General features: G+C 44.0%; 2 protein-coding genes across 4 annotated transcripts; one reads left to right on the forward strand and one right to left on the reverse strand.

Annotated features, from left to right (window-relative positions):
- The first annotated feature begins 1,302 nt into the window (after window positions 1–1,302).
- On the forward strand, window positions 1,303–11,988 carry FKBP1B (FKBP prolyl isomerase 1B). 3 transcript variants are annotated; one of them, XM_065927202.1, is made up of 4 exons: window positions 1,303–1,455; window positions 5,462–5,509; window positions 10,226–10,338; window positions 11,379–11,988. In XM_065927202.1, the coding sequence occupies exons 1-4, from the start codon at window positions 1,419–1,421 to the stop codon at window positions 11,505–11,507; spliced, it is 327 nt and encodes a 108-aa protein (XP_065783274.1). In that variant the 5' UTR covers window positions 1,303–1,418; the 3' UTR covers window positions 11,508–11,988. The 3 variants fall into 3 exon arrangements, with proteins under 3 accessions (XP_065783274.1, XP_065783276.1, XP_065783275.1); XM_065927204.1 differs by having other exon boundaries at window positions 11,334–11,521; XM_065927203.1 differs by lacking the exon at window positions 5,462–5,509.
- A 4,192-nt stretch (window positions 11,989–16,180) lies between these two features.
- Window positions 16,181–24,487, reverse strand: SF3B6 (splicing factor 3b subunit 6). Its single transcript, XM_065928657.1, has 4 exons — window positions 24,212–24,487; window positions 21,395–21,513; window positions 16,648–16,786; window positions 16,181–16,478 (listed from the first exon to the last, which is right to left on the reverse strand). The coding sequence occupies exons 1-4, from the start codon at window positions 24,239–24,241 to the stop codon at window positions 16,389–16,391; spliced, it is 378 nt and encodes a 125-aa protein (XP_065784729.1). The 5' UTR covers window positions 24,242–24,487; the 3' UTR covers window positions 16,181–16,388.
- Between the last annotated feature and the right edge of the window lie 294 nt (window positions 24,488–24,781).

Raw genomic sequence — 24,781 nt, forward strand, 5'->3', positions numbered from 1 at the left:
TGCTTACCTCCTCCAAAAAATACGTTTCTAGATTCCTGGGTCTCCTTTGGAAGGAGGTGAAGGGTCTGGTAGAAATCATTCATTCATTCATCCCTCAACTTAAGTTAATCCAGGCGGTAACTGTTCGTGTCCTCATCACAGAGTGGATTCCTCCAGGACAACGATTCTGTCTTAATTCAGTTGGTATCCCCAGGGTGCAGTTCTCTGCCTTGAAAGGCGGGAGGCTACCTGTGCCTACCTAAGACCTATGCAGGATGGAGTATAGGGGTGTAGGTGGGTGGGGGAGAGTCAGTAATTACTGGTTTATTTTCCACCCGCCCCTTCCACCACCCCGGCAACTTGCCCCCTCAGATTCCAACAACCTAGCTGGGGTAGGTACTTCTTTGGTGCTTCCATGACGTTCTGAACTCTACGGCAGTGAACGGCAGTTAATTAAAGCGTTGGTTTAGTTGCTGGCCCTCTCCACCTACCTGTGAGACCAAGTTGACTGCTTCCCCCACCCCCCCACCCCCAACTTAACACAGAGCTGTTGTTCAGTTGCTCATTGGTGTCCCATGCTTTGCAACCCCATGGACTGCAGCACTCCAGGCTTCCCTGTCCTTCACCATCTCCCGGAGCTTGCTCAAACTCATATCCATTCTGTCGGTGATGCCATCCAACCCCAACGTCCTCTGTCGTCCCCTTTTCCTCCTGCCTTCAATCTTTCCCAGCTGGTAAAGAATCCGCCTGCAATGCGGGAGACCTGGGTTCGATCCCTGGGTTGGGAAGATCCCCTAGAGAAGGGAAAGGCTTCCCATTCCAGTACTGTGGCCTAGAGAATTCCAAGGACTATACAGGAATATTCAGGGTTGATTTCCTTTAGGATTGAGTGGTTTGATCTCCTTGCAGTCTAAGGGACTCTCAAGAGCCTTCTCCAGCACCACAGTTAAGCATTAATTATTCGAGGCTCAACCTTTTGTATGGTCCAACTCTCGCATTCATACAGACTACTGGAAAAACTATAGCTTTGACTATAGTAGTTGCTACATAAATATGTGTTGACAGATTGATGAATGGAGGGAGGGAGGGAGGAAGGGACAGATGGATGGGTAGATGCACTAGTGTCTGCATGCCTTCCTCAACATCTTCCCCAATCAGCGGGTTAATGATCTTTAGCCTGGTCAAGCACTGGAGCAGTCGCTTCAGGGTCGCTTCCCCCCGGGCCCCGCCCCGGTCGACCCCACCTTTCCGCGCCGCTCCGCCCCGCCGCCCCGTTCCCGGTGGCCCCTCCCTGCGCAGGTCCCGACTCCAGCCGCACCTCCTCCGACTCTGCAGTGGCGGCGGGGAGGCGAGCCGGAGCGCCAGCGGGCCAGGGCCGGAGCCGAGCAGGGGTCGGGGCAGCAGCGGGGACCCTCGGAGGCGGGGCCAGTGGGACCGCGATGGGCGTGGAGATCGAGACCATCTCCCCCGGAGACGGTACCGGGTGGAGGGGCCGGGGGAGGAGGAGGGGTCTCGGGGCGGAGCCCGGCTGGGGGGGTCCGATTCAGAGGTGGCGCGGGAGGAGTGCTGAACAGGGGGAGCGGGCCTAGGATGGGGGCGGCGGGAGATGACCAGAGATGGGATTGTTGGGGGTTCTAGCAGACATCCTTAGCCATCCCCATCCGCGCTTGCTCACCTAGAGGAACGAAGGCGGCGGCTGGGAGGCTGGGGTCTGCGGCCCGCCACCGCCCCGGGCGCCTCTGACTGGCGCTGCTGCGGCTGGAAACGCTCGGTTATCCGCTGCTGCTGATTTCCTAGGGCCGGGTTACAGCTCCGCTTTCCCTGCCCTGCTGGGTGAGCTCTGGAAACGGGGAAAAGAGATGTTTTGGGATCTCTTCTGCTCGGGGCAGCCCCCTTCTAACGCGCCCGCTTTCGGGCCTCTGATCGGGCGACCCCCCGCGATTTGGGCGGTGAGACGCTGTAGGGACCGAGCCAGCCTGGAAAAGGCGGAGCGCTTCCTCCACTGTCTCTGCATCTTGTTTTATGCTCCCTGCCCCACTCAGCCTCTCCGGCCAGCCTGTCCACTCCCACGGCTTTCATGAGCGGCTGAAACCGGTGGCCCCCCAAACTTAAGCGTCCAGCCCAGGCCTCGGATTTGAGTTCACGGTGGTCCGTTTATCCAGCCGCTGCTCAGCCTCTACCTGGTAGTCCCACGGATTCCTCAAAGTCAGCGAGTCCAAAACAGAACTCCTGCTCCTGGTCTTCCCCACGCCCAGGCGCTCCTCTGTGTTCCCTTGCTTCCTGCCTTGGGTTGGCACCCCTCACTTTTCCAAGCCTGGCATCCCAGGCATCACCCTTGTGTAATTGAGTTTGGATGTGCCAGGAGTAGCTTTTTCCATTTCTTAAACCAGCCTTAATTCAGACTGGAGCCCACATTTCTGCAGGATTTGACAGACAAACTGCATGTCAGGCAGTGTTAACACTCCCCCACTCCCAGGAAATTGGAGGGACTCTTGGCTTCTGGCCACCCTCTTTATTTAAAAGCAGTGGTCCCTAGGAGTCCCAGCCAGGACCTTGGATCACTCCAGAGATACAGGCTTCTTTTTCTATGCTGGGAACCTCTGTACTGGGTCCCAGGAAGCTTCTCCCTGAGGTCTTTTTACCTCCTCCCCTCTGCCACCCAGGGCACTGCCTTAGGGTTCTGCCAGGGGCCACCAGGCCTCTTCTCCCTTTCCTGGCTCAAAGAAGCCTTTAGAGTTTTCTCTCCTTATCCTCCCTCCCTGGTTAGAGACAAGGGACATTTTCTCTTGAAGTGGATCAGAATTTTAGGGAAAGCCTGGAGGAACTTTCCTAGTGGCACTAGTGGTAAAGAATCCACCTGTCAATGCAAGGAGACATAATAGAACTGGGTTCAACCTCTGGGTTAGGAAGATACTCTGGAGGAGGAAATGGCAACCCACTCCAGTATTCTTGCCTGGAGAATCCCATGGACAGGCCACAGTTCATAGGGTGGCAAAGTGTCAGACATGACTGAAGTGACTTAGCACAGAGGAACTTTGGGCTTCTGCTTTTACTTCAGTCTAAACCCCCAAGTCAAGGAAGCACAGAAGGGCCAGCTATCATGCGGTAACCCAGAGTGGGAGAATGCACCAATTAATATTTCAATAATGATCCTGCTGTGCTGAGGATGTCTGTCTTGGTCGAGCCTACAACAAATCCTGCCTACTTCTCCTGCTGAGTATCTTGAAGACTCCATCTCCTCAGCCTCTGCCCTAGTTCCAGCCACCGTCATCTCTCACCTGGATTTCCACAGTCTCTAAACTGGTCTTCCCACCTCCAGTCTCACCTCCTGGCCTTCCGTCTGGCCTCCCACCTCACCCCCACGGTTTTCTCCACCACAGCCTGAGCACTCTTTAAAATGCATATCTGATCATGACCCTCTCTGGGCATAAAATGCTTTAAGGAATCTTCCTTTTTCTCCAGGCAGACAGAAACAGCCTTCTGTTACCTTCCACACTGGACCCTCATCTCTCACTAGCAGTCCCTACCCCTACCACCAACTTCTCTCCAGCTTTATCGAACTGTCTGCAATTTGTTAAACACACCAGCCATTCAGCAAATATTTATTGAGCGTATACTGTGTGCTGGACCTTAAGGTTACAGCAGGAAACCAGACAGGCTCCCATTACTGCATGACTCAAAGCCTTTGAACATGTGGTTCACTCTTCCCAAGTTATCTCCCTTACTTCCTCTGGCAAGTTACTCATCTTTTAAGACCCAGTTTAACCATTATCTCCTTTCTGATACTTTCCCTGACACTAGTTAGTTGCTCCCTCCCTGGGGCCTCATCTACATGTTGGCTCAGCTGTTTACCCTCCCAAGGCTTTGTTATCCAGTCCCATGGCCTTTAGATCCCACCCAAATTTATAGCTCCAGTGCAGACTCTCCATCTGCCTACTTGCAGTACAAGCTCGTATGTCTTAATAGGTATCTCAAGATTGCCACCTGCACAAATCTGTGCCTCATCAGTCCTCCCCATCTCAGGAATCAGCTCCTCCAGCCTTCCAGTCACCCACCCTAAAACCCTAACATCATGCTTCTCCCTCATCCTGGATCCCCTTCTCCATGCCATTAGCATGCCATGTCAGCTCCAATTCCAAAATATATCTCCCATCTATTTTACTCTCTTCTCTGCTGTCAACCACTTTAATTCAAGCCATCATTGATTTTCTGTCTGGATTATTGCAACAGGCGCCTAACTGTCCATCCTACACAGAGCAGCCAGAGTGATCTTATAAAATCTTAATTCAGATTATGTCATTCTCTTGCTTAAAGCCCTCCCATGCCTTCTTGCTGCACTTAAAGAATTTGCAGAATTAAATCCAGCACTGCAAGGTCCTGTATGATCTGACTCTTTCTCACTTGTCTCCACCTCCTTCCCGTCTTTCCAGTCATGTAGGCTCCTTTCATTCTGTAAATGCATTGATCCTTTCCTGCTTCACAGTTTATGCACTGCCTGCTTCTTCTTCCCGAAGTGCTATTCCCAGTGTGCTCCTCATCCTTCAAGTCTCAGTTAAAATGTCATCTCCTCTGAGAGGCTGTCCTGGACCAGCCATTCTGAAATGACCTGTCCCACTGTATCTCTCTTCAATTCATCATTGTGTTTATTTTCTTTAGAGAACTTATCACAATCTATGTTGTCTTATTTATTTGAGTATTGTTTGTCTCCCTCCATTAGAATGTAAATTCCAAAAGAGTAGCAATCTTATCTGGTCTGTGTAACTCACTGGTGTGTCCTGAGATCAGGCCTTACAAAGCAGGTATTCAATAAATATTTGTGAATGATTCTGTTTATTCAGAATCATCAGGCTTCCCTGATAGCTCAGCTGGTAAAGAATCCGCCTCCAACGCAGGAGACCCCAGTTCAATTCCTGGGTCGGGAAGATCCGCTGGAGAATGGAAAGGCTACCCACTCCAGTATCCTTGCCTGGAGAATTCCAAGGACTGTATAGTCCATGCGGTCGCAAAGAGTCGGACATGACTGAGTGACTTTCACTGTAAACAGTGAAAGTCATCCTTGTGCAGTCGTCACCCTGCATTATAATCTATTATTTATTCATCTATTTCCCTAACCTCATTGTGAGTTCATAGATTGCTCTGTGTCTCTGGAATCTAGTCCAGGCCTGCCAGATAGTAGGCTGTCAGGTTTGTGGAATGGATGGAGGAAAGTAAAAAGAGCAATCAAAGAAAGGGAAACAACCAGAAGAGAGCGAAGTTGTGGAACCCAAGGAAATAAAGTTCAGATCAAGGCCAGAGAAGTGAAGTGGCTCATACAAAGCCAATGGCTCATGCAAAGCACAGAACCAGAACTGGAGCCATGGGCTTCTCTGTGGTATGGAGGGGAATGTGGGTCAGAGCTCTTGGTCACAAGTCACACCTGAAATGTCCCTGGTGACTTTTCCCAATTTGCTGTTCATTCCTGGATCTCTGTGTCTCCTTACAGGAAGGACATTCCCCAAGAAGGGCCAGACGTGTGTGGTGCACTACACAGGTAGGCTTCGCCCCCTACGCTCTCATCCAAACCTGCCCCTCTGCAGGCAGGTCTCTACTCTGATACCTCTCCAGAGGTATCTGCTCCCCTGGATCAGGCCCAAAGCCCAGGGCAGCCAAGTCTTCCTCTGACCAGCTATCCCCATCTCCCCCACTCAGCCTTGAGGGAATGAGAAAGGGCACGGCAAGGTTAATTCCTCCCCTCTTCTACCAGCAAGCGCCACCGTGGTACCAGCCTCTGACAGAGCCAGCCATCTCTACTTCCCTTCCATCTGTTGTAGGTAGGATGGAGCCCTGGTCCCCCTGGTTCTGTGTGATACTTGGAAATTCCTCTTATAGCTCTCAGAGCCCTGACCCTGCTTCAGACTTCCTTTTCATCCTACAGTGTTATGAAAGAAGTGAAGTCTCAGCTTTCTCAGAATCCCCTTTCTTTTTTGGGAAATAGACTATTCAGTCTACTCTTACTGAACACTTACTGTGTACGAGAGGTTGTGCTGATCAGTGAGGACACAAGCATGAAACAAGAGGACCCCTGCCTTCACCAGGGCTGTGGGCATTGGGGAGGGCAGTGCCTGTGGTGCTGTGGGAGCGGAGGAGGGCTCACATCTCTGCTGAGCCCTCATGCCTGATCTGGATTGGAAGGCCAGGTGGACTGAGGAACATTCTAGTTGGAGTTCCTGAGGACTGCTGGCTGAAGATCGCTGAGCAGATGTTTGTTCCAAGGGGGGTGCAGGGGGGGTGCTCTGCCTTGTGACCTTCCCAATGTGGCAAACTTGGTGACAGCCACTTCGCAGACAGCAAGGCCAGTTTAATTCCTAGGACAGAGTCAGATGGGGGCCGTTTTTAGCACTTCTCTGGGCCAGTGTGAAGTGCCAGTTTAATTCTAGGCAAACAGTGTGGGTATTTCTCAACAGCTATGTTGCCAGTGGCTGACGTCAGTGGGCTGGAGCTGTGGTTCATCTCCCGGTGATGTGTCCTAATTACCATGCGCCTTCTGGGGCCTCTGACCTGTGTAATTGATTTATCTGTTCTACATGTTGTAGACATATCGGTACTTATCAAGTTACCGAAACCACAACATCCTTTTGTAAAGACTTTTCACAATACATGCAGACAGGAGGCAATGTGTATTAAATACTAACATTAGATGTGGGCGGCTCTGTTCTGGGGAGGGACTGTCTCATCAAACCCAGTCTGGGACTTTTTGGTAAACTTTATTATATGAAAGTACACCTGAGAACATAACTCTTAAGATGTACAGCTTGATGAAATTTTTCAAAAGTGATCACACTTACGTAACCACCCCCCAGATCAACAGACCTTTCCAGCACCTCCTGGTCTGTCCTGTATGCCTCCTCCCAGTCATTCGCTCGTGCATGCTAAGTTGCTTCAGTCGTGTCGGACTCTTTGCGACTGTATGGACTGTAGCCCACTAGACACCTCTGTCCATGGGATTCTCCAGGCAAGAATACTGGTGTGGGTTGCCAGGCCCTCCTCCAGGGTATCTTCCCAACCCAGGGTTCAAACCCGCGTCTGTTACGTCTCCTGTGTCTCCTGCATTGGCAGGGGGGTTCTTTACCACTGGTACCACCTGGGACCCACTCCCCCCAGCCCCCGCCCACCCTGCCAGTCATTACATCTCCCTAAAGGTAACTAGCATTCTAACTTTCTGTCCCTATGGATTGGGTTTCATCTCATAGAGTATGTACTCTTTTGTTTTGGGGTTGTTTCACTCATTAGGTCTCTTATTTCATTTTTTATGTGCATGAGATTTATCCAGGAGTTTGCTCTTTTTTATTCCTGTACAGGAATTGTATGAGTATATTGCAATTTATCCTTTCTACAGTTGATGAACATTTGGATTGTTAGTTTTTAGACATTATGTGTTGCTTTGAAGAGTCTTCTAGATGTCTTCTGGTGCATATATGTAGACAACCTGGTTGGCTATACATAGAAGTGGAATTGCTTGGGCACAGGGTTACACCTGCTCAGAGGTAGCAGATCCTACCGCATAGCTTTCCAAAGTAGCTGTGCCAGTTTCCACTGCCACCAGCCATGTTTGAGCATTCCAGTTCTCCGGTATCCTCATCACCGCTTGGTATCGTCAGGTTTTTGTTTTGGTTTTGGCCCTCTCTGGTGGGCTCCCAGAGTATCTCCTTGTGGTTTTGATTTGCACAGGCCTGATGGTTAAGGAAATTGAGTACCCTTTCATGTGCCTCCTGGTCATTTGGATGTCTTCTGTAGTTCACCTAAATTTTGTCCACTTAAGAAAAAATTAGGTTGTCTGTCTTTACCTTACTGATCTGTAGGAATTCCTTTGTATTCTGGATTTGAGTCCTTTGTTGGCTATACCTATTCCAAACATTTCCTTTTCCAAACCATCTGTTTTTCTTTACTCCTTTATTGGCATCCTTTGAGCAGATTTCTTTTTTTAAATTTTTATTTATTTATTGGCTGCAGTGGGTCTTAATTGCAGCATGTGAGACCCTCTATCTTTGTTGCAGCATGCAGGATCTTTTAAAAAATATATAGATTTATTTATTTGGCTGTGCTGGGTCTTCATTGCAGCACATGAGATCCTTTAGTTGTGGCATGCAGGATCTGGATCCTAGTTTCCTGACCTGGGTTTAAACCCAGGCTCCCTACATTGGAAGCACAGAGTCTCAGTCACTGGACCACTAGAGAAGTCCCACTTTGAACAGAATTCTTAATTTTAATGAAGTTCTACATATGAATCTTTTCTTTTGCAGTTAGTAATTTTGTGTTCAGAAATCTTTGTCTATCCTAGGTGATGAAACTCTAGCTCTTCTTCTATTTATTGTGTCATAGAAGCTTTATTATTTTATCTTTCATATTTAGGCCTGTGATTCATCTGGAATTGATTTTTATGTGTGGGTGAATTAGGGGTTCACTTTGACCATTCATTTTCCCTCATATGTCAATCAGCAACATTAATTAAAAAATCACCCTTTGTCCATTACATTTCAGTGGCACCCTTGTTAAATCCAGTCACCATATGTCTGTGGTTTCTGGACTGCATGATTTTGACTAAACCTGCTGCAGTAGATAAAAGTTTATGGTCTGAAGTGGTTTAAGTCATAGAAACCTGAAGAGTATGAGGAATGAGAAAATCAGTCTTTAAATGGAGGGTGTGAATGTATGAGTGTGTGTATGTGCATATCCATATGTGTACTATACAGGTTTGTGTGTGTCTGCGTGACTGTATTATATCTATGTATCTAAATATTTTCTTAGCATCTGTTTGGCCATCAGGGTTTTCTTCTGAGTGCATGTGCATAAATGTATGTGAGCATGCATGCGCATCTCTGAATATCTTAGCAACCTGTGTGTATGCTTGAGTTTGTATTTGATCTGGTATATTTGATACAGAAGTATCCATCTGTGTGTGTCTCTGTGTAGCAATAGGGTTTTCTTCTTTGCCTGATTTAGTACCCAGGGAAAGAGCCCAATTTATTCTGCCCAGAAAATAGGTAAATAAGAATGTCTCTTGTATACATTTATATTGTAGGAATTAGGATGTGGAATCACAGATGCTTAGACACTAGACCTCTCATGTGAAACAAGGTAAATCTGAGATCAGAGAGAAAGTGGTCTGCCTAAGTTCACACAGTGAGTTAGTGCCAGAGTGAAGTCAGAATCTAGTCTCTGAACTTACAAGCTAGATCTTTCTCTGGTCCCAGATTGCCTTCTGTTGTGGTCCAGGGGCCATGAGAAGAAGTTGTGAAATAGCATCCTTTGCAGAATGTCTAATATTTGAGCTAGAAACACCAGTAAGAACAGAAAACAGAAAAGTAGCTCTTGCTTCTTAGGCAGCTGGACTGAGACAACACATGTATATACATCAGGAATGACAAGATATCTGCAGTTGGAGGCTGAGGGATGCTTCAGTCTGCTAAGAAAAGACTGAGGGTGTCCTGAGTTCACATGGTCCTTTTGTATGAGGTGTGAAGGTTGCCCCTGACTGGCTGGGTCACTTTACACTGTTCACTGCAATCAAGGCTGATACGACTTTTGGGTTTTGCGTAGTGAGGGAACCTTGAGAATATCAGGTGAAGACTCATCCTGAAACTGAAATGCCTGGGAAAACAGACCATCAGGCTAAGGAAGGTGCATAAAAAAAGTTGTAATGTGCAGAAGTACTTGAGAAAGGTCTGTCCTCCATAGGGAAGGGAAGGGGAGAAGGGGAGGACAGAGAGAAGTTGTCAGGCAGGCAATAGCTAGATCTTAAAGTGCCTGGATACAGTGTAGACATTCGGATTCTGCCTCAGGGAAGTTACAGAAGCAAGGGAATAATAGGGTTAGGCACTTGCACAGGCCTCGCATGTGCGTGCGTGTGTGTGTGTTTTAAACCATTCTGGGTGGAGTGTGGAGAAGGGAATGGAGGAATAAAAGCAAAGCAACAAGACTAATTAGAGTCGGTTCCTGTCCACAGGTGAGGTGTGATAGTGGCTTGATGAGACCACAGGGTGGTGGTAATAAAAGTAGAGAAAATAGCTGGACTTCAAAGATATGTACCATTTGGTGAAGGCAGGATGTGGAAGTATCCAGGTTTCTTGCTTAGTCAATGGGATGGGTGGGGAGGACTGGAAGACAGCAGATTTGTACAGAATAGGAATTCTATACTAGACATGTTGAACCTGAAATGGGAGTTATTTCATGACCACAGCTCTTTTCCACCCTATCCTTGTTTTCATAGGAATGCTTCAAAATGGCAAGAAATTCGATTCATCCAGAGACAGAAACAAGCCTTTCAAGTTCAGAATTGGCAAACAGGAAGTCATCAAGGGTTTTGAAGAGGGCGCAGCCCAGGTAAGATGAGGATCCATGTTGAGGGGGGTTTGAGCAGCTGGGGGTCTGGGCTCTGCACGCTGCCCTCCACCCTCCCCCATCACAGACTACCACTGCTTTGACTCCACTGCCAGGGCTTGGCAATGCCACCTAGTTTCAGTCCTGGCTTTGTGTCCCCACCCCTTTTGTTGCCCGTCACTTGGTGCTGTCTTCCCAAGCATATCCCTCTAATTCTGAGCAAGCCTGTGAGCTACTAGCCGTTCAGAACTGAAGCAGCAGAAGAGGTGGGGTAGGCTACTGTGTTTAGGGTTCTTTTTAACTTAAAAAAAAAAAAAGCGCCAATTTCAGACTCGCAAAAATATTATACATGAGTAGAGTTCTCATATACTCTTTACCCAGCTTCCCTAAACGTTAATGTTTTACATAACCATAGTACCAATGAACAAAACCAGGACATTAACATTGATACAATGCTATTAGCCAATCTGTTCAAATTTTTGAGTCAGTTATTCAAAATTTAAAAATTGATTATTCAAATTTCACCAGTTGTCCCACTAATGCCAGACAGATCCTTGAGGACTGCTGTGATGAGCCCTGGTTCAGGCTCTTCTTCCTTCCTTTATGAAGTCATGTGATGTTCCTTGCTGTGCCTTCTCTTAATCTAATGAATTCGTCCTAGCACCTACATGAGTATATACATGCACATATGGTCTTTACGCATCCTCTTTAGGCTTCTTTGAAAGAAGAAGGAAAAATTATAAACAGATTGAAGTGTTGAGGTGCACTCTAATTGAATAACCAGCATTGTTTGCTGGATCAATGAATTTGAGACTACAGTGTTGAAGTTACCGTCTATAGTCACGTCTCTGCTAGTCTGGGGTGCAATCTGCCTTGGTTACAATTCTTAGCATCACTTCAGTGTGCCCTGTATAAAATTCATCTCAGATCTTCAGGGTTACCATGAGGATGGTTTGGGAAAATGACATAGTTACCTTACTTTTTTCTTTTAAATCAAGCTGGGTCCTCTTTCTCCTCTCCCCATCTGCCCCCATCCCTGCTAGATGAGCTTGGGGCAGAGGGCGAAGCTGACCTGCACTCCCGATGTGGCATATGGAGCCACAGGCCACCCCGGTGTCATCCCTCCCAATGCCACCCTCATCTTTGACGTGGAGCTGCTCAACCTAGAGTGAAGGCAGGAAGGAACTGAAGGTGGCTGGAGATGGCTGCTGCTTCACCCTCCTAGCCTGCTCGGCCACTGGGACGGCTCCTCCTGCTTGGGGCTCTTGATCAGTGCGCTAACCTCACTGCCCCATGGCATTATCCATTCTCTCTGCCCAAGTTGCTCTGTCTGTGTTCCGTCACTGTTCACGCTAATCTTTGCTTGAGGAAACTTCGGTTGCAGATTGAAATGTTTCAGGTTGTGCATTTTGCGTGATGCATGTAGTAGCCATTCCTGATCACAGAACAGATTTCTTGTTCGCACAATCTACACTGCCTTACTTTTACTTAAGCCAGACACACAAGGTGCTCAGACATGAAATGTACGTGCTGTACACAGAGGGACTTGAGCCAGTTACCTTTGCTGTCACTTTCTCTCTTGGAAGTTCTGCTGACTTAAACAATGTCCTCTTTGGAAACGGTATGTAAAATAAAGGCTCTGTGCTTGACAAATGCCTGTCCATCCTTACTGAAGGTAGGAAGTGCTTTAAGTGTACTCAGACACTCAGTTGTGTCTGACTTTTTGTGACATCATGGACTGAGAGTCTGCCAGGTTCTTCTGTCCATGGGATTCTCCTGGCCAGAATATTGGAGTGGGGTGCCATTTCCTCCAAGGGATCTTCTCGACCCAGGGATCGAATCTCTTAGGTCTGATGTATGTGGTCCTTACAGGAAGTATTTTAAGGACCACAGTCGTTAAAGGAAGTGTTTTAAGGACCACATAAGTCAGTTGCCCTTGCGGAAAAGAATGGAAAAGAGAAGTAGCCAGGAGAGTGATATTATATAGTACAGGTTTCCCCACTATCCAAAAGTAGAAAGTACAGCATGCCTATGAAACCTTTTGTAAGCTGAAATGGTGTGAAGCGAAGAAGCAGTTACACTAGGGCACATCTTGCTAATGGATGCACAAAATACATCAAGATAAGAGCACAGATGCTCACAGACACAGTTCAAAGCTATGATGGCTTGCTGCCGAGATGCTATGTAATTCTTGGGGAAGGAGCTGGGTGGTGTCAGTCACTGCTCAGGGTTCATGCTGCCTCTTAACCACTCTGAATGCTATTTTTGCTTTTCTCCTTTCATCATAAAAGCAAAAATCCTCTCTGGATTTCTTTTGGGTAGTGAAAACAGGCATTCATGTAGGTCTTTCCTAAAAGTCAAGTGGCATGAAGTGAACTTTCAAAAGTTCATGTAGCATACATACCGCTCTGAGGTACCTATTGTACTTAATGGGCCTTGTTCTATTCTTATTTTTTTTTCTAATTTTAAAATAAAAACTGCCACCAACCCTCTAAGCAGCCCTGCTGCTGCTTGTTAAGTTGCTTCAGTCGTGTCCGACTGTGTGCGACCCCATAGACAGCAGCCCACCAGGCTCCTCTGTCCCTGGGATTCTCCAGGCAAGAATACTGGAGTGGGTTGCCATTTCCTTCTCCACTAAGCAGCCTTACAAGGTAGGTTATTGCTTGCCACTCACCTCACAGGCTCAGAATTCTCTTCTGAGTAACTGTAACTAAAGAAATACATTTTGTCCAAACCCCATAGCTTAGTCATCAAATGCTGGATTTGAGCACTTCAGGTGATGATCATGAAATCTACGTTTAGACTTAACGAGATGAGCTCCCTTCTTGGAAAAGTGCTTTGTGCATCTAAAGAAATGATGATGGGCTACGCTTCAAAGCCATACACTAACTCACATTGGGACATTACTTGTGATAATAAGTATGTACTTATTTTCATCTAGAGTTGCTCTAACTTTATACTGGAGCATTACTTCTGAGAATAATATATGATTCTGAACTTGTTTCTATCTATGCTTCTTATTAATATTTTCATCTGCCTTTACTGTAACTTACCAGAACTTCCAGTTAGGTTTTAAAACCAGCCTGCTGATTGATATGGGTTCTGTATGTCAGGAGAGCCCATGGCAATGTAGCTAGATTTTTCTTTTAGTTGGCCTGAGTGAGAAAAGCTCTTGGCCATCGTCAGGGTTCTTCTGTCAGTGATGTCTTAGAATTGTTTCAAGACTGAGGGAGGGGCAAGTGCTGTTAAGTTTCCTTCATAGACTCGTTGATAACACATCACAAAATGTATCATGTATGTGTATGACACAACATGTTGGCTATTTTATCGATCCCTTTCGTCTCCAAGAAGTCCTGGCTGTATTCCTCTGCTGAAGACTGATGAGCTAATGAAGAAGCAGTGCTTTAAGATGGAGAAAATGAAATGAGAAGGGGGCTGCTTTGCTCTCAGTCACCAGTCCCTATGCTCACCTCTACGGTGGGACCAGACCAGTCAGCAGGTGCTACACTCACTCCTTTCTGGGGTGTTTCCTTCAGAATGTCTTGGTTCCTCGCTTTCCTCAATGATACAAAAGGCCTATGAGAATTCCTCAGAAGTCAGCCTGTATAAAAGATTATCATCATGTTTTCTGCTGTGACACCAATAAGATAACTAAAAATAGCACCAAGTACCATTTCAGGTGCCCATTATGGGGTCAAGTAAATGATCTCAGCCTAGAGTACTCACAGCCGAGGTGGTAACAGGAGACACTAACAGGAGTGGGGAATAAAAGCAAATACCTACTGGCTAGCACATGGAGAGGGTAGGGCGCTAGGCTTCACAGGCCCTGCTTTACTGACACTCTTAAAAGATAACACAGAAAATTGTGATGCAATGACAGGGGTTTGGGCATCATCCTGTGAGAGCCACCAAAAGTTGTTAAGCAAGAAGATGATGATGAAATATATGTCATATCAGTTACTTTCACACTTTCAATGAATTCTCTATTCATACAAAATCTTTCTTGGAAACTTGAAATGTAACCTACATGGATGCAAAGCAGCTCTGGCACATGTGTGTGTGTACATACATGCACATGAACGCAATCATTCCCTTTTTTTTTAAGCTCCCAGGTGGCTTCGATGTCCCCCTGGATTTATTAAGATTTTTTAATACGGACCATTTTTAAAGTCTTTGTTACAGTATTGCTTCTGTTTTATGTTCTGGTTTTTTTTGGTCACAAAGCATGTGGGATCTTAGCTCTCAGACAAGAAATCGAACCCATATCCCCTGCCTTGGAAGGTGAAGTATTAACCACTGGACTGTCAGGGAAATCCCGATTCCTTATACTCTTAAAAGCATTTTGAGAAACTGCGCCTTCAACGCCTGGTGCAGAGGACTGGCTGTAACTATGTCCTCAGCATTTCAGTACACAGAGAACAGAACAGGGGCTCAGGATGTGTCCACTGAACTAATGTTCTTGTAACTGCAACTGGCTAAAAATTTCCAATTAGAGGGCATTTTTTAGAAACTCTTAACTTTAGGTCATGGAATTCAACTAACAGATATATAATCCAAATGATAGACCAGTTATAACTGTCAGGAATTCCCCCTTGTTACTAATTTAAAACAACTTATATTAGGGGCAAGTCAGTCTGTAGACAAACCACACTGTAAGTAGGTCTAATTTGTTTTCCCCTTACAAAAGTCTTTTAGAAAATTCTTTTTATATTTATAAATACCTAAGAGCACACTGAGCATTACAAAAATAAGGAACTCATAAAAGCATTCACAAGAAAATTACAGCTGTGGCTCCTTTGTCATCTGCCTGCCCTTCTTAGAAAGGACTCTTTTCTACTCTTTAACAGTGCTTTCAAAAAGCACTCAGACAGAGTTAATAAATAAGACAATTATTTCTTGATTTTCAATAGTAGGCTTTGAGAAGACAGTACAAAAAGTACAAAATAGTCTATTTTCTTGCAGTAATGATAGATTTCAAAGCTAAATGCATTTAAAAGTAGAAGAGGCTTTGTCCATTTAAATGATTCAATGCTTGTATCTTTCAAATTGATTTTGCTTTATAGTTATATACAAAACAATTAGTCCATGTTTCTCCATTTGGCCCATGCCTAAACTATAAAAAGAAAATTATAGCTATCTCCTCCAAGCTGCTGAGCTATGATGAATGTGGTAATAAACATACTATTTCCATGCCATGGGAGTTTGTGATTATAAGACTAAGCATTAAGTATTTTATTTATGGCAAAGATATACTATGAGCTAAGGTCCAAAACATACACAAACACTTATTAACTAAAGGGAAAGAATACATAAATACATCTTAGACATGTAACAACAAATACCACCACCCTGGCAGCTTGCTCTCCCATTTCTAACAATGTGTTATCATCTGAATGACCATTTCTAGAATAAACTAGAATCTAAGGACAAGGGTACCAATACTGACAAAGGCATTTCACTAACTGTAAACCAAGTATCATTCAAATGTACTCATGTGGTTAATAACTAGTTGATGTCAAAAAACATTTTATTCATTCACTCAACATGATAAACTTTGGTTTCCTTATCTGCAAAAGGGAGATACCTACCTTCACTAGTTAGTATGTAGATTTCATTATTAATAGACATTCAATAAGTAACAATACTCTTAATAAGTTCCCCTGATGGCTAAGCACTGGACTGGTCACTGGTAGTATTGAGAATATCAAAAGGTCTCCATTCTCAAGAAGCTTAGTCTCTAGGACCATCTACTACTGAATAATTCTTGATATGGTTCAACTGCTGTTTTATTATCTTTTTTTTCTGGTATAATATAGGAGAAATTTTAAGAGAAAACACTGACATGTTTTACCAAAAGCTACAAGTTTATTAACATAATATATCCTAACATATATCAGTTTCAAGTGGGTCTTGAAACTGGGTCAATCTCAAATAAGAAATCACAATATTAAAAAAAAAAAAAAAAAAGAAATCACAATATTCAGTGTTTAAAGGAAAAAAAAAAGTGGTAGTCATTCATGGGTTTTAGTCCAAAGTGAAAATGCAGAAGACATTTACTTTGGTGGATCTGTGTTGATGCCATATTTCTCCTTAAGAAGCTTCAACTGTTCTTCCTTCTTCTTTGTGTCCATCTTCTGAAATGCCTGAAAGTGTGGTAAGGACCAAAGTTAACAGTTACCAACCTACAGTCAAATGAATTTTACCAATAGCACTAGCTAGAGAAGAACTCTGGAGAGCATCTCCCCTAATGGTACAACCCTCCACTAACTCTTACACGGGTTCCCAAGTGATGAGGCCCGTGCCTGTACTTACCCTGTTGGCATTATAGTACAAAACCACAAGGTATCTGTTACAAACATTGAATCCTGACAGGTGATCACAGGCGTTCTTGGCATCAAAGATGTCTTCATAGACCACATAAGCTGTTCCTCTAGTTTCAGGTGTGTTCCCCCTACAAAGGTGAATTGGACTTAATTAAAATACACATTTACCTGAAAACCTTTAGGGGAAATAGATATTATGGACAGGTATGCTGAATAAGCCTTTAATTTCTTGAATTAGGTAACTTTTGTTTTTAAGTACCATATCTCAGATGAAACTTACTATACCAAGAATACTAATATGGTTACTAAGACAAGAGCAGCAAAGAACAAGCTTGAAACATTCAGTCTTCATGTTCACTACCCTACTGAGAAGAGCAGTCCCCTCATGTTCACTTTCCTACTTCTCATACTAAGAATCAATTTTTAGTCTTACACTGGTAAGTATAGTACCTTAGGAGTGATAGCTGTTATTACCAATGATGTCTAGGATGCAGCTTTTCTTACTGTGCATTTATGCAACAGAAACAACACGTTTTGGTTATTTACCACACTAGTCCCTTGTTTCCAAAGGTTTTGATTTTCTCCCTCACTATAATTTTAGTTCCAATTCTTAAACACAAGACAGTCTCCATCAATGTAGGGAACGTTTCTGAGTAGTATTTTACTAAAGCTTATAAAACCCATAAAAATAAATTTTGTGTCTGTGGCAGGAGTGGGGTTGGAAGGAAACCCTACCAAGAAGATGGCAAAATTAAAAACAGTCAACTACCATCTTTTATGACTAGGACAGGGTGTCCTCCGATGTAAAGAGAGAGCTAATGTAGTCTCTTCTATTTTCCTTAGAAGATTCATTGCCCTTTTAAAACAACAGAGTCAACAGCTATCCTTCAGACATTCACTTTTAGTAATATCTGCACTTTTATGCATTACACAGCCTTCTGTAGCCAGGGAAAAGGGCTGGGTTTCTGGAGGGATTGGGTTTGAAGTGTGGTTGTTGGTGGGGTACCTGTGAGTCAGAGAAGAATGCTGGCAGATGGCTGAACATGGAAGCTCATGGATATGGAGCTGCTTCTTGTGTAGGGAAGCTATAGGGCTGCCACCTCCTCACACCAGCTTCAGGTAGGGGAGGAGCCAGGGAAGTGTGAGGAGCAACAAACTGCAGGTGGCAGATGGCCATGTGCTTATGAGTGGGGACAGCTGGCAGAAGTCCCATTCAGCTTATGCTCTGGTAAGCTAAAGATGGATATCCCCTTGCCTCCATCTGAGTTCCAGCCACCCAATGCAACTGCAGAATAAGGTTTATCAACTGCCACAGTGACTGCACAGGGTCAAGGGAAGGCAGTGGGCCCATGGGAAGGGGAGGCACCTGCCTAGATTTGATCTAGGATGAGACTACAGTTTTGGGCCCTGATCAGAGCTTGTGCTTCCTGTAAAAGGGAGAGGTGTAGGGCGCTGAGGGGGTTGGAGGGTACCAGGACCATAGAACACTCTCACTTTGTCAGACTGCATGGGCCTGATGAAGAATTTTATTATGCTCTTTACTTACTGAAAGTAACAACTTTTGACTTTTAATCATTTTCAAGAATGCTTATTCTTGAAATATTGGGGAATACCCAAAGGAAAAAAACACTGTCCCAAAGATTTTCCCCAAAAGTCCACTTAATTTTTATTTTGGAATAAAACCATTTTAAAAAAAAGTAATAATTTAAGTTCCAAAAGGGCAAATATGTTTTTTTTATTTTACTCCTACAGTGCTATGCATACAATAAGTCCTAATAAGCATCTGAAGGATGGATATCTACTTTCTCCTATCAGTTCTCATACACATCTTTTTTCCAGGAAGCTAATAAAACAAGAGCGTCTCTCTTTTTCCTCTTACATCTTCTTAGGAAGTAGAAGCGCAACAGGCACTAAACCCATTTTAAAGATGCTCCATCTCAAGTGCCCCAGCCCCTAATTATCAACCTAGTATCTTGAAATCTACATTGTAATTTTAATTAAAAATATATACTTTTAATTTTAATTAAAAAATATATAAAAATTAATATCTACTATTAATATATGTTAGGTGCTGAATCAACAGTATTTTCTGTCTTTGGCCACACTACACAACTTATGGGATTTTAGGTCCCTGACCAGGGACTGAACCTGGGCCCTCGGCAGTAAGAGCTTGGATCTTAACCACTGGACCACCAGGGAATCCCTGCAACATTATTTTCTTGATCAATGGTAAAAGCTTAAAGTAAAAATAAGGAGATCTACTCATGGAACAACCTCTCTGAGCTTCAGCTGTTTCACGTGTCAAATAGTGACATCCTACCTCACACATGGTTTTAATAAACAAAAGATGCAACAAGTATGAAAGAGCTTTAAAGAGTTCAAAGCACCGAGAGTCTACTACATGCAAGGTAAGCTGACAAACCAGCCGGGTTCGCCCAAGACTGTCCAGGTCTGGGCACTGAAAGCCCACTGTCCCAGAAAACTCCTTGGCTCTGGGCAAGCTGAGAAGGCCCCTCGCCCTACCGCTGGGTGCCACAGAGCAGGACCAGAGCTATAGGACGGGAACATCTGTTCCTCCATCTGTAACTCAGACCCCAGTTCTTGCACACCAGACTTTTTTTTTTCCCCCCAGTGGGTTTTTGTCATACATTGATATGAATCAGCCATAGAGTTACACGTATTCCCCATCCCGATCCCCCCTCCCAGCACACCAGACTTTTACGAATTTACTCAACAAATATACATAGCGTTCTTTCTACATGACAGGTGCTGGAAATCCAATAGTGAAAAAGATGAGCATCATCCCTTCCTTCAAGGGGCTCTTTTCATGCAGGAGAAAGATATTATGTAAATAAATACAAAACAGTTGCAGTTAATGACAGATTAATGGGAAGATAGGGGTTACTTTAGCTAGGGTGGTTTAGGAAAACCACTCTGGCATTGAAGCTGAGACCTGAAGAATGGGGAGCCAGAAATGAGATGAGCTGGGTGGAAATCCCTCCCAGACAGCAGACTGAAAGTTCTAAGGTCTTGAGCTACTCTGCAATCTTCATCTTGACTTAACTCCACTAATCTCTTAATTGTGTACTATCAATAAATTTTGTTATACCTTCATAAATACACTGCCACTTTGTATATTATTCATTTACTTACAGGCACCGTGTGCTTAACATGTGTCAGGCACAACAAGAGTTGTCAACATAAGTGAAAAGAATATATGGTTATCTGCCCTGGAGGAGTCCAAAGGCTGGCAGGAGCCACGAGTGAGCACACAGTCAACAGCAAAACCATGACACAACTAAGAGGAGAAGCTATGGGAGCACAGAGGGGGTGGCTGACGCACACTGGGAAGGAAATACTCAAAGTGTGAACTATCTAATTTGATCCTCTGGGAAACTCTTCTAGAAAGATTTTATATCATAGATAAAGCTCCAGAAGGTTAACTGTTTTGCTGTTTCATATGACTAGCAAGCACCCAGTTAGTATTTGAACCTAGGTTATCATACTGCCTTCATGTTAAAAGCTGAAAGGCACTGTCCACTCAGATTATCTTCTATGTGAGGAAAAAGCCAGGCAACTTGTCTAGAGACACATGACTCATCCTGAAGCAGAATCTTGTCTCCTGAACCCCGTCAAGGGATCTTCTGTATACCATTCTTGAATGCTTTAAACAGGAGTTCTTAACCTAGAGCTCATGTACCCACTGAAATCACATGTGAAATGTTGTGTGTATTCTGCAGAAAGGGCCCAAAACTTTAATCAAATATGGAAAAAAAAAGAGTTCCTTAAAAGGACAGTTGGTCTATAACACTTCATTTTCATCTCTGTTTTGAGTACCAATGATGGTACATTTCTAGCTCCTCATTTACTTTTTGGAGGAACAGTGATCACTGAAAAGAAGAATCCTCAAGATCTCAGAGTTCTAAAATCCAAGAACGAACTCTCAAGTCATAGAAGAATTCCAATGGAAAAATAAAACCTTTAGAAATCTTCTTAGATGGACTCCTAGTTAATTGGCTCACATATACTAGTACCACAGCAGCTGTGGTACTGTGCAGAGATTCAATTTAGAATCACAAGATTTTATCACCAAAGAGCTGGGTGAAACTAGAAAAGTATTGATACTTTTACTCTCTGAGCTTTAGTAGCCTCACCTGTGAAACAGACACCCTATCACTTCCACACAGGGTTGTAGTGTCGGTGATGCAAATAAAAGCACCTACTAGTGGACAAATGGCATACAGCAGATGTTCAACAGATACCATTTGAAGCCCCAATCTTTAGATTAAATTAAAACGTGGATTTATAATTACTTTGCCCTATACTTCTAAATCTTCAACAGAAAGGTGTAGTTGAAAAAAAAAATCATTTTTCTGTTACTTTTATATCTCTCTACACAACTTACTCAGAAATTGTGGAGTCAGTAAAGGAGACAGTGAAGACTGTTGAGAAAATTAAGAGTAACCACAGTAGAATCCTTCTTTACAAATAGTAGGTATATAAAAAATGTTGGTTCTTTTTCTTCCCATCTGTTGCCTTCAAACCACTCATTACCACTTCACGCTCTCTATAATTTCACAGCTACCATTCTTGGCTTTCACTAAGTTGGATCATGAGGGTCTCTACGCTTAGTCTCTAGCCTCTTGGTGAGGCCCTCTGTCAGCTGTTAATTCTGAGATTATAAATTACACAATCATTTCTCTAAATGACATTTCAAAAGTTTCAGTAAGACTCACACTCTGATTTGACGAATAGGTCCATATTTCCCAAATATATCATACATTTCTTCAGCTGTGATTTTGTAAGGCAAATTTCTTATATATAAAATCCGATTTACTTCTGGTGGAAGTCGAATCTAAAATGAAAGATAATGGGTTATTATTATAATCAGAGGCAAGAGTGCTACCATTTGAAAACATTGTCTCATAATATATTCTAAAAAAAAAAAGATACATAATTTTTATACACCAAGAATAAGAACTGTAATCTGACATTAATGAAAATGGCATGCTCTTGGGAAAAGCAACTGGGCGCTGGTTATCGGGAGGGCTGTTAGTAGGAATTAACAAAGTCCAGGACTTCCCTGGTGGCTCAGATGGTAAAGCGTCTGCCTACAATGTGGGAGACCCATGTTCAATCCCTGGGTTGGGAAGATCTCTTGGACAAGGAAATGGCAACCCAATCCAGTATTCTTGCCTAGAAAATCCCATGGACAAAGGAGCCCGGTAGGCTACAGTCCAAGAGGTCGCAAAGAGTCGGACACGACTGAACGACTTCACTACTACTACAAAATCCAGATTTTTAGTCATTACAGGTAAACAAAGATATCCAACCTCATTTAAAAGTCCTCAATTCTACAGACGTTTGTGGGAAAGAACAAGGGAACTGTTTCCTGTTTACTGGATAATAAAACTCCCACTGATGACCCTTCTCTGGCCTCAGAAACGTGTTCTCTCAATGATCCCCTCTCTCCTTTAAATTTACAGCCTTTTCCTCACCATTGGCTTTATTCCTCACGTGAACAGTTGCTTATATACTCTCAATTGTCACACAAAATAAAACACTTTGGATCCCTCTTCATTCATTCAAATATTTAGTGAGCACCTTTGTTATATATATACATTAGGATTACAGAATGAAGGGGGAAAAAAGAGCTCTCTACTTACTATCCCATCTTGCTCCTTTTTTTTTCTTTCAGGCAAGCATCTGAAAAGATGCAGTGTATATACCCACTGCCTCATATTTACTTCACGACAATTCATTAACCTACCACAATCTAGCTCTACCCAAACACTCTGATGAAAATTGTTTTTATGCACTAAGACCTTGCACTTACAATGTTCAATTCTCCTCAGCTCTTCTGAGGCTTCTGACACTGTTGACTATCACCGTCTTGACTATTCCTGACACACTATTGCCTTGGATTCCTCCAAATTTTCTGGCTAGTAGTCCTCAGTCTTCTTTGGCCATTAAAATAGGATTTTCCAAAGAGTTTTATCTTTAGACTTCCTTTTTTTTTTAGACTTCTTTTCTTGACTCTTCATATACTCCCCTTAACTCTACATTCCTTTGGTCTCTTAACTACACATGCTTTCCACACTAAGTTGATGGCTCCCAAATATGTTATCTCCAGTCCAGATTTCATTCTTGTGCTCCTTGTTAACATACTAATTACATACTGGACATTATTAATCTGCACAATAACTATTAAACCAGCATCTATTTCAGGCATTAACAATAAAGTGTTGTATAAATGGAAGAACAAGATAACTTATTCTCGGCCCTCAAGTTATTAGTGGCAACAAATGGTAAACAAGTACAATCAAGTTTTAGACGTTAAGATTTAAGGCTCAGTTCAAGTAGATAATAAACACTGTCAGACAATCACAACATACGTCTCTAGTAAATCCGCTTTCTGACTCTGCAAGACACTGTATCACATTTTCTCCTCTTTCCTCAAATCCTACCATCACCACTCCCTCTGATATGTGAGTTGAACTGTAACCTCTCTTCCCTGCTCACCTCAGGTGATAACCCTGGCTCTTGCTTATTAGAGAAAACAGATCTAACCAAATGGTAAGTGCCCTATATTCAATCTTCACTTATCCACATTCATCCACTTTCCCTCTCATTGCTATGACAACCCCTCACCTACCCCAAACTACTGAATTTAACCCATCTTTCTCCTGCATCATTGGCATACAAATACACCTTATATCACACATCTTTAAAAAAAGTTAACAGTCATCCAACTTCTATTTACATGAAAACTTGTGTTTTCATTTCCATCTCCATTTTCTCAATTTCTACCTTTTTTTCATCCCACCGTATTCTACGTTTATCCACTGAAATGATTATCATCGAAGTTACCAAAAATCTTCATCTCACCATATTCAATTATGTCTTCACCTTAGTATACCTCTCAGCAACTTAAAGCGGACCACTCTCTTTCTCCAGACAATTTTTCTTAGGTTTCCATAACACCCCACTCCCTAATATTACAATGTAAGCAGCAGGTCTTTTTTTTTTTATTTATTCATTTCTGTATCTTCAGTACTTAAGACTAGTGTCTGACACATAGTAAGTGTTCAATAAATATGACTGACTTATTGGATCCTCTCTCAAGTCTGGAACATACTAAGGTGCTCAAAAAATATCTTTGAAAACATTAATGAAGGATCCAAAAACTCCATAATCTGAGACTACTTCCAGGTTCCATCTGCCTGTTAAGCGTAAATGATTTATGGGAGGTTCAACTGCTCTACTGACTTTTAGGCCGAGAAGAAGATCCTGATGCCAGATTCCAGGTACACGTGAAGCAACTTAGTCTGTTAACACTACCACCGACACTAGGATAACAGACTCTAAAGCAACAGTGACGGAAATGTGACCCAAGGAACACATCCCTAAGGCCAGGGCCGGGATGGAATCTCCCCTCTGAGAGGTAACTTCTGATTCTTCCCGCCGAAGGGACAAAGGAGGGCCAAGAATGCTCTCTGGTCACGCCAGCAGCCAAGTGCTCCCCCTCCTCGGAAGAAGTCCCCGACACTCACGTTCGCCCTCTTGGCCGCTTGCATCGCCATCTTGGCGGACTGATGAAGTTACCGCAGCAAACACTTGAATTCCTCCGCACGCCTGGGAGCTCGCTCACTTTCGAGCGCAACAAGGCATCAGATGCAGGATATCAACACCCAGACCCCGCCGGAAGCTGTTCTAACTTGCCGGAATATCACAGTCTCACGCCGAAACGTGCTGACGTAGCCTACCCTTACAAATAAGACTCCAGAGCAAAATGGGTCAGAGATACTTAAAGAGGCCGGAAGGTTGAAAGGCGAGAGTCCAAGGCACTTCCGGGCTCTGAACCGGAAGGGGCGGGGCCTGGGCTTAAGAAGGGAAGTGTTCCGGTCGGGGAGGCTGTGAACCGCGGAAGTTGGCCGGAGGGGGCGAGGCCCGAAGAGAGCTCCGCAAGGCGGAAGCGGGCCTCGCGAAGTGGGTCTGCACCCTGGTGAGTAGCGGGAGAGGACCGGCAGTGGAGTGGGGTCCCGGGCTGCAGGCCCCGCGCTGCGTGAGAGGGGACGTGTGCATGCGTCCGGGCCTGTGACAGTGCGCGGAGCCTGCAGGCT

This window comes from Muntiacus reevesi, chromosome 3 (genome assembly GCF_963930625.1).
Source record: "Muntiacus reevesi chromosome 3, mMunRee1.1, whole genome shotgun sequence".
NCBI lineage: Eukaryota > Metazoa > Chordata > Mammalia > Artiodactyla > Cervidae > Muntiacus > Muntiacus reevesi.

Coding starts and splice junctions, on each gene's coding strand:
- SF3B6 (XM_065928657.1), bottom strand. CDS start 24,241: ATGGCGATGCAAGCGGCCAAGAGGGCGAAC. Junction 16,787..21,394: donor CCTATTCGTCAAATCAGAGT/GTGAGTCTTACT, acceptor TCACCTTTGTAG/GGGGAACACACCTGAAACTA. Junction 16,479..16,647: donor TGTACTATAATGCCAACAGG/GTAAGTACAGGC, acceptor CCACACTTTCAG/GCATTTCAGAAGATGGACAC.
- FKBP1B (XM_065927202.1), top strand. CDS start 1,419: ATGGGCGTGGAGATCGAGACCATCTCCCCCGGAGACG. Junction 5,510..10,225: donor GTGTGTGGTGCACTACACAG/GTAGGCTTCGCC, acceptor TTGTTTTCATAG/GAATGCTTCAAAATGGCAAG. Junction 10,339..11,378: donor TTGAAGAGGGCGCAGCCCAG/GTAAGATGAGGA, acceptor CATCCCTGCTAG/ATGAGCTTGGGGCAGAGGGC.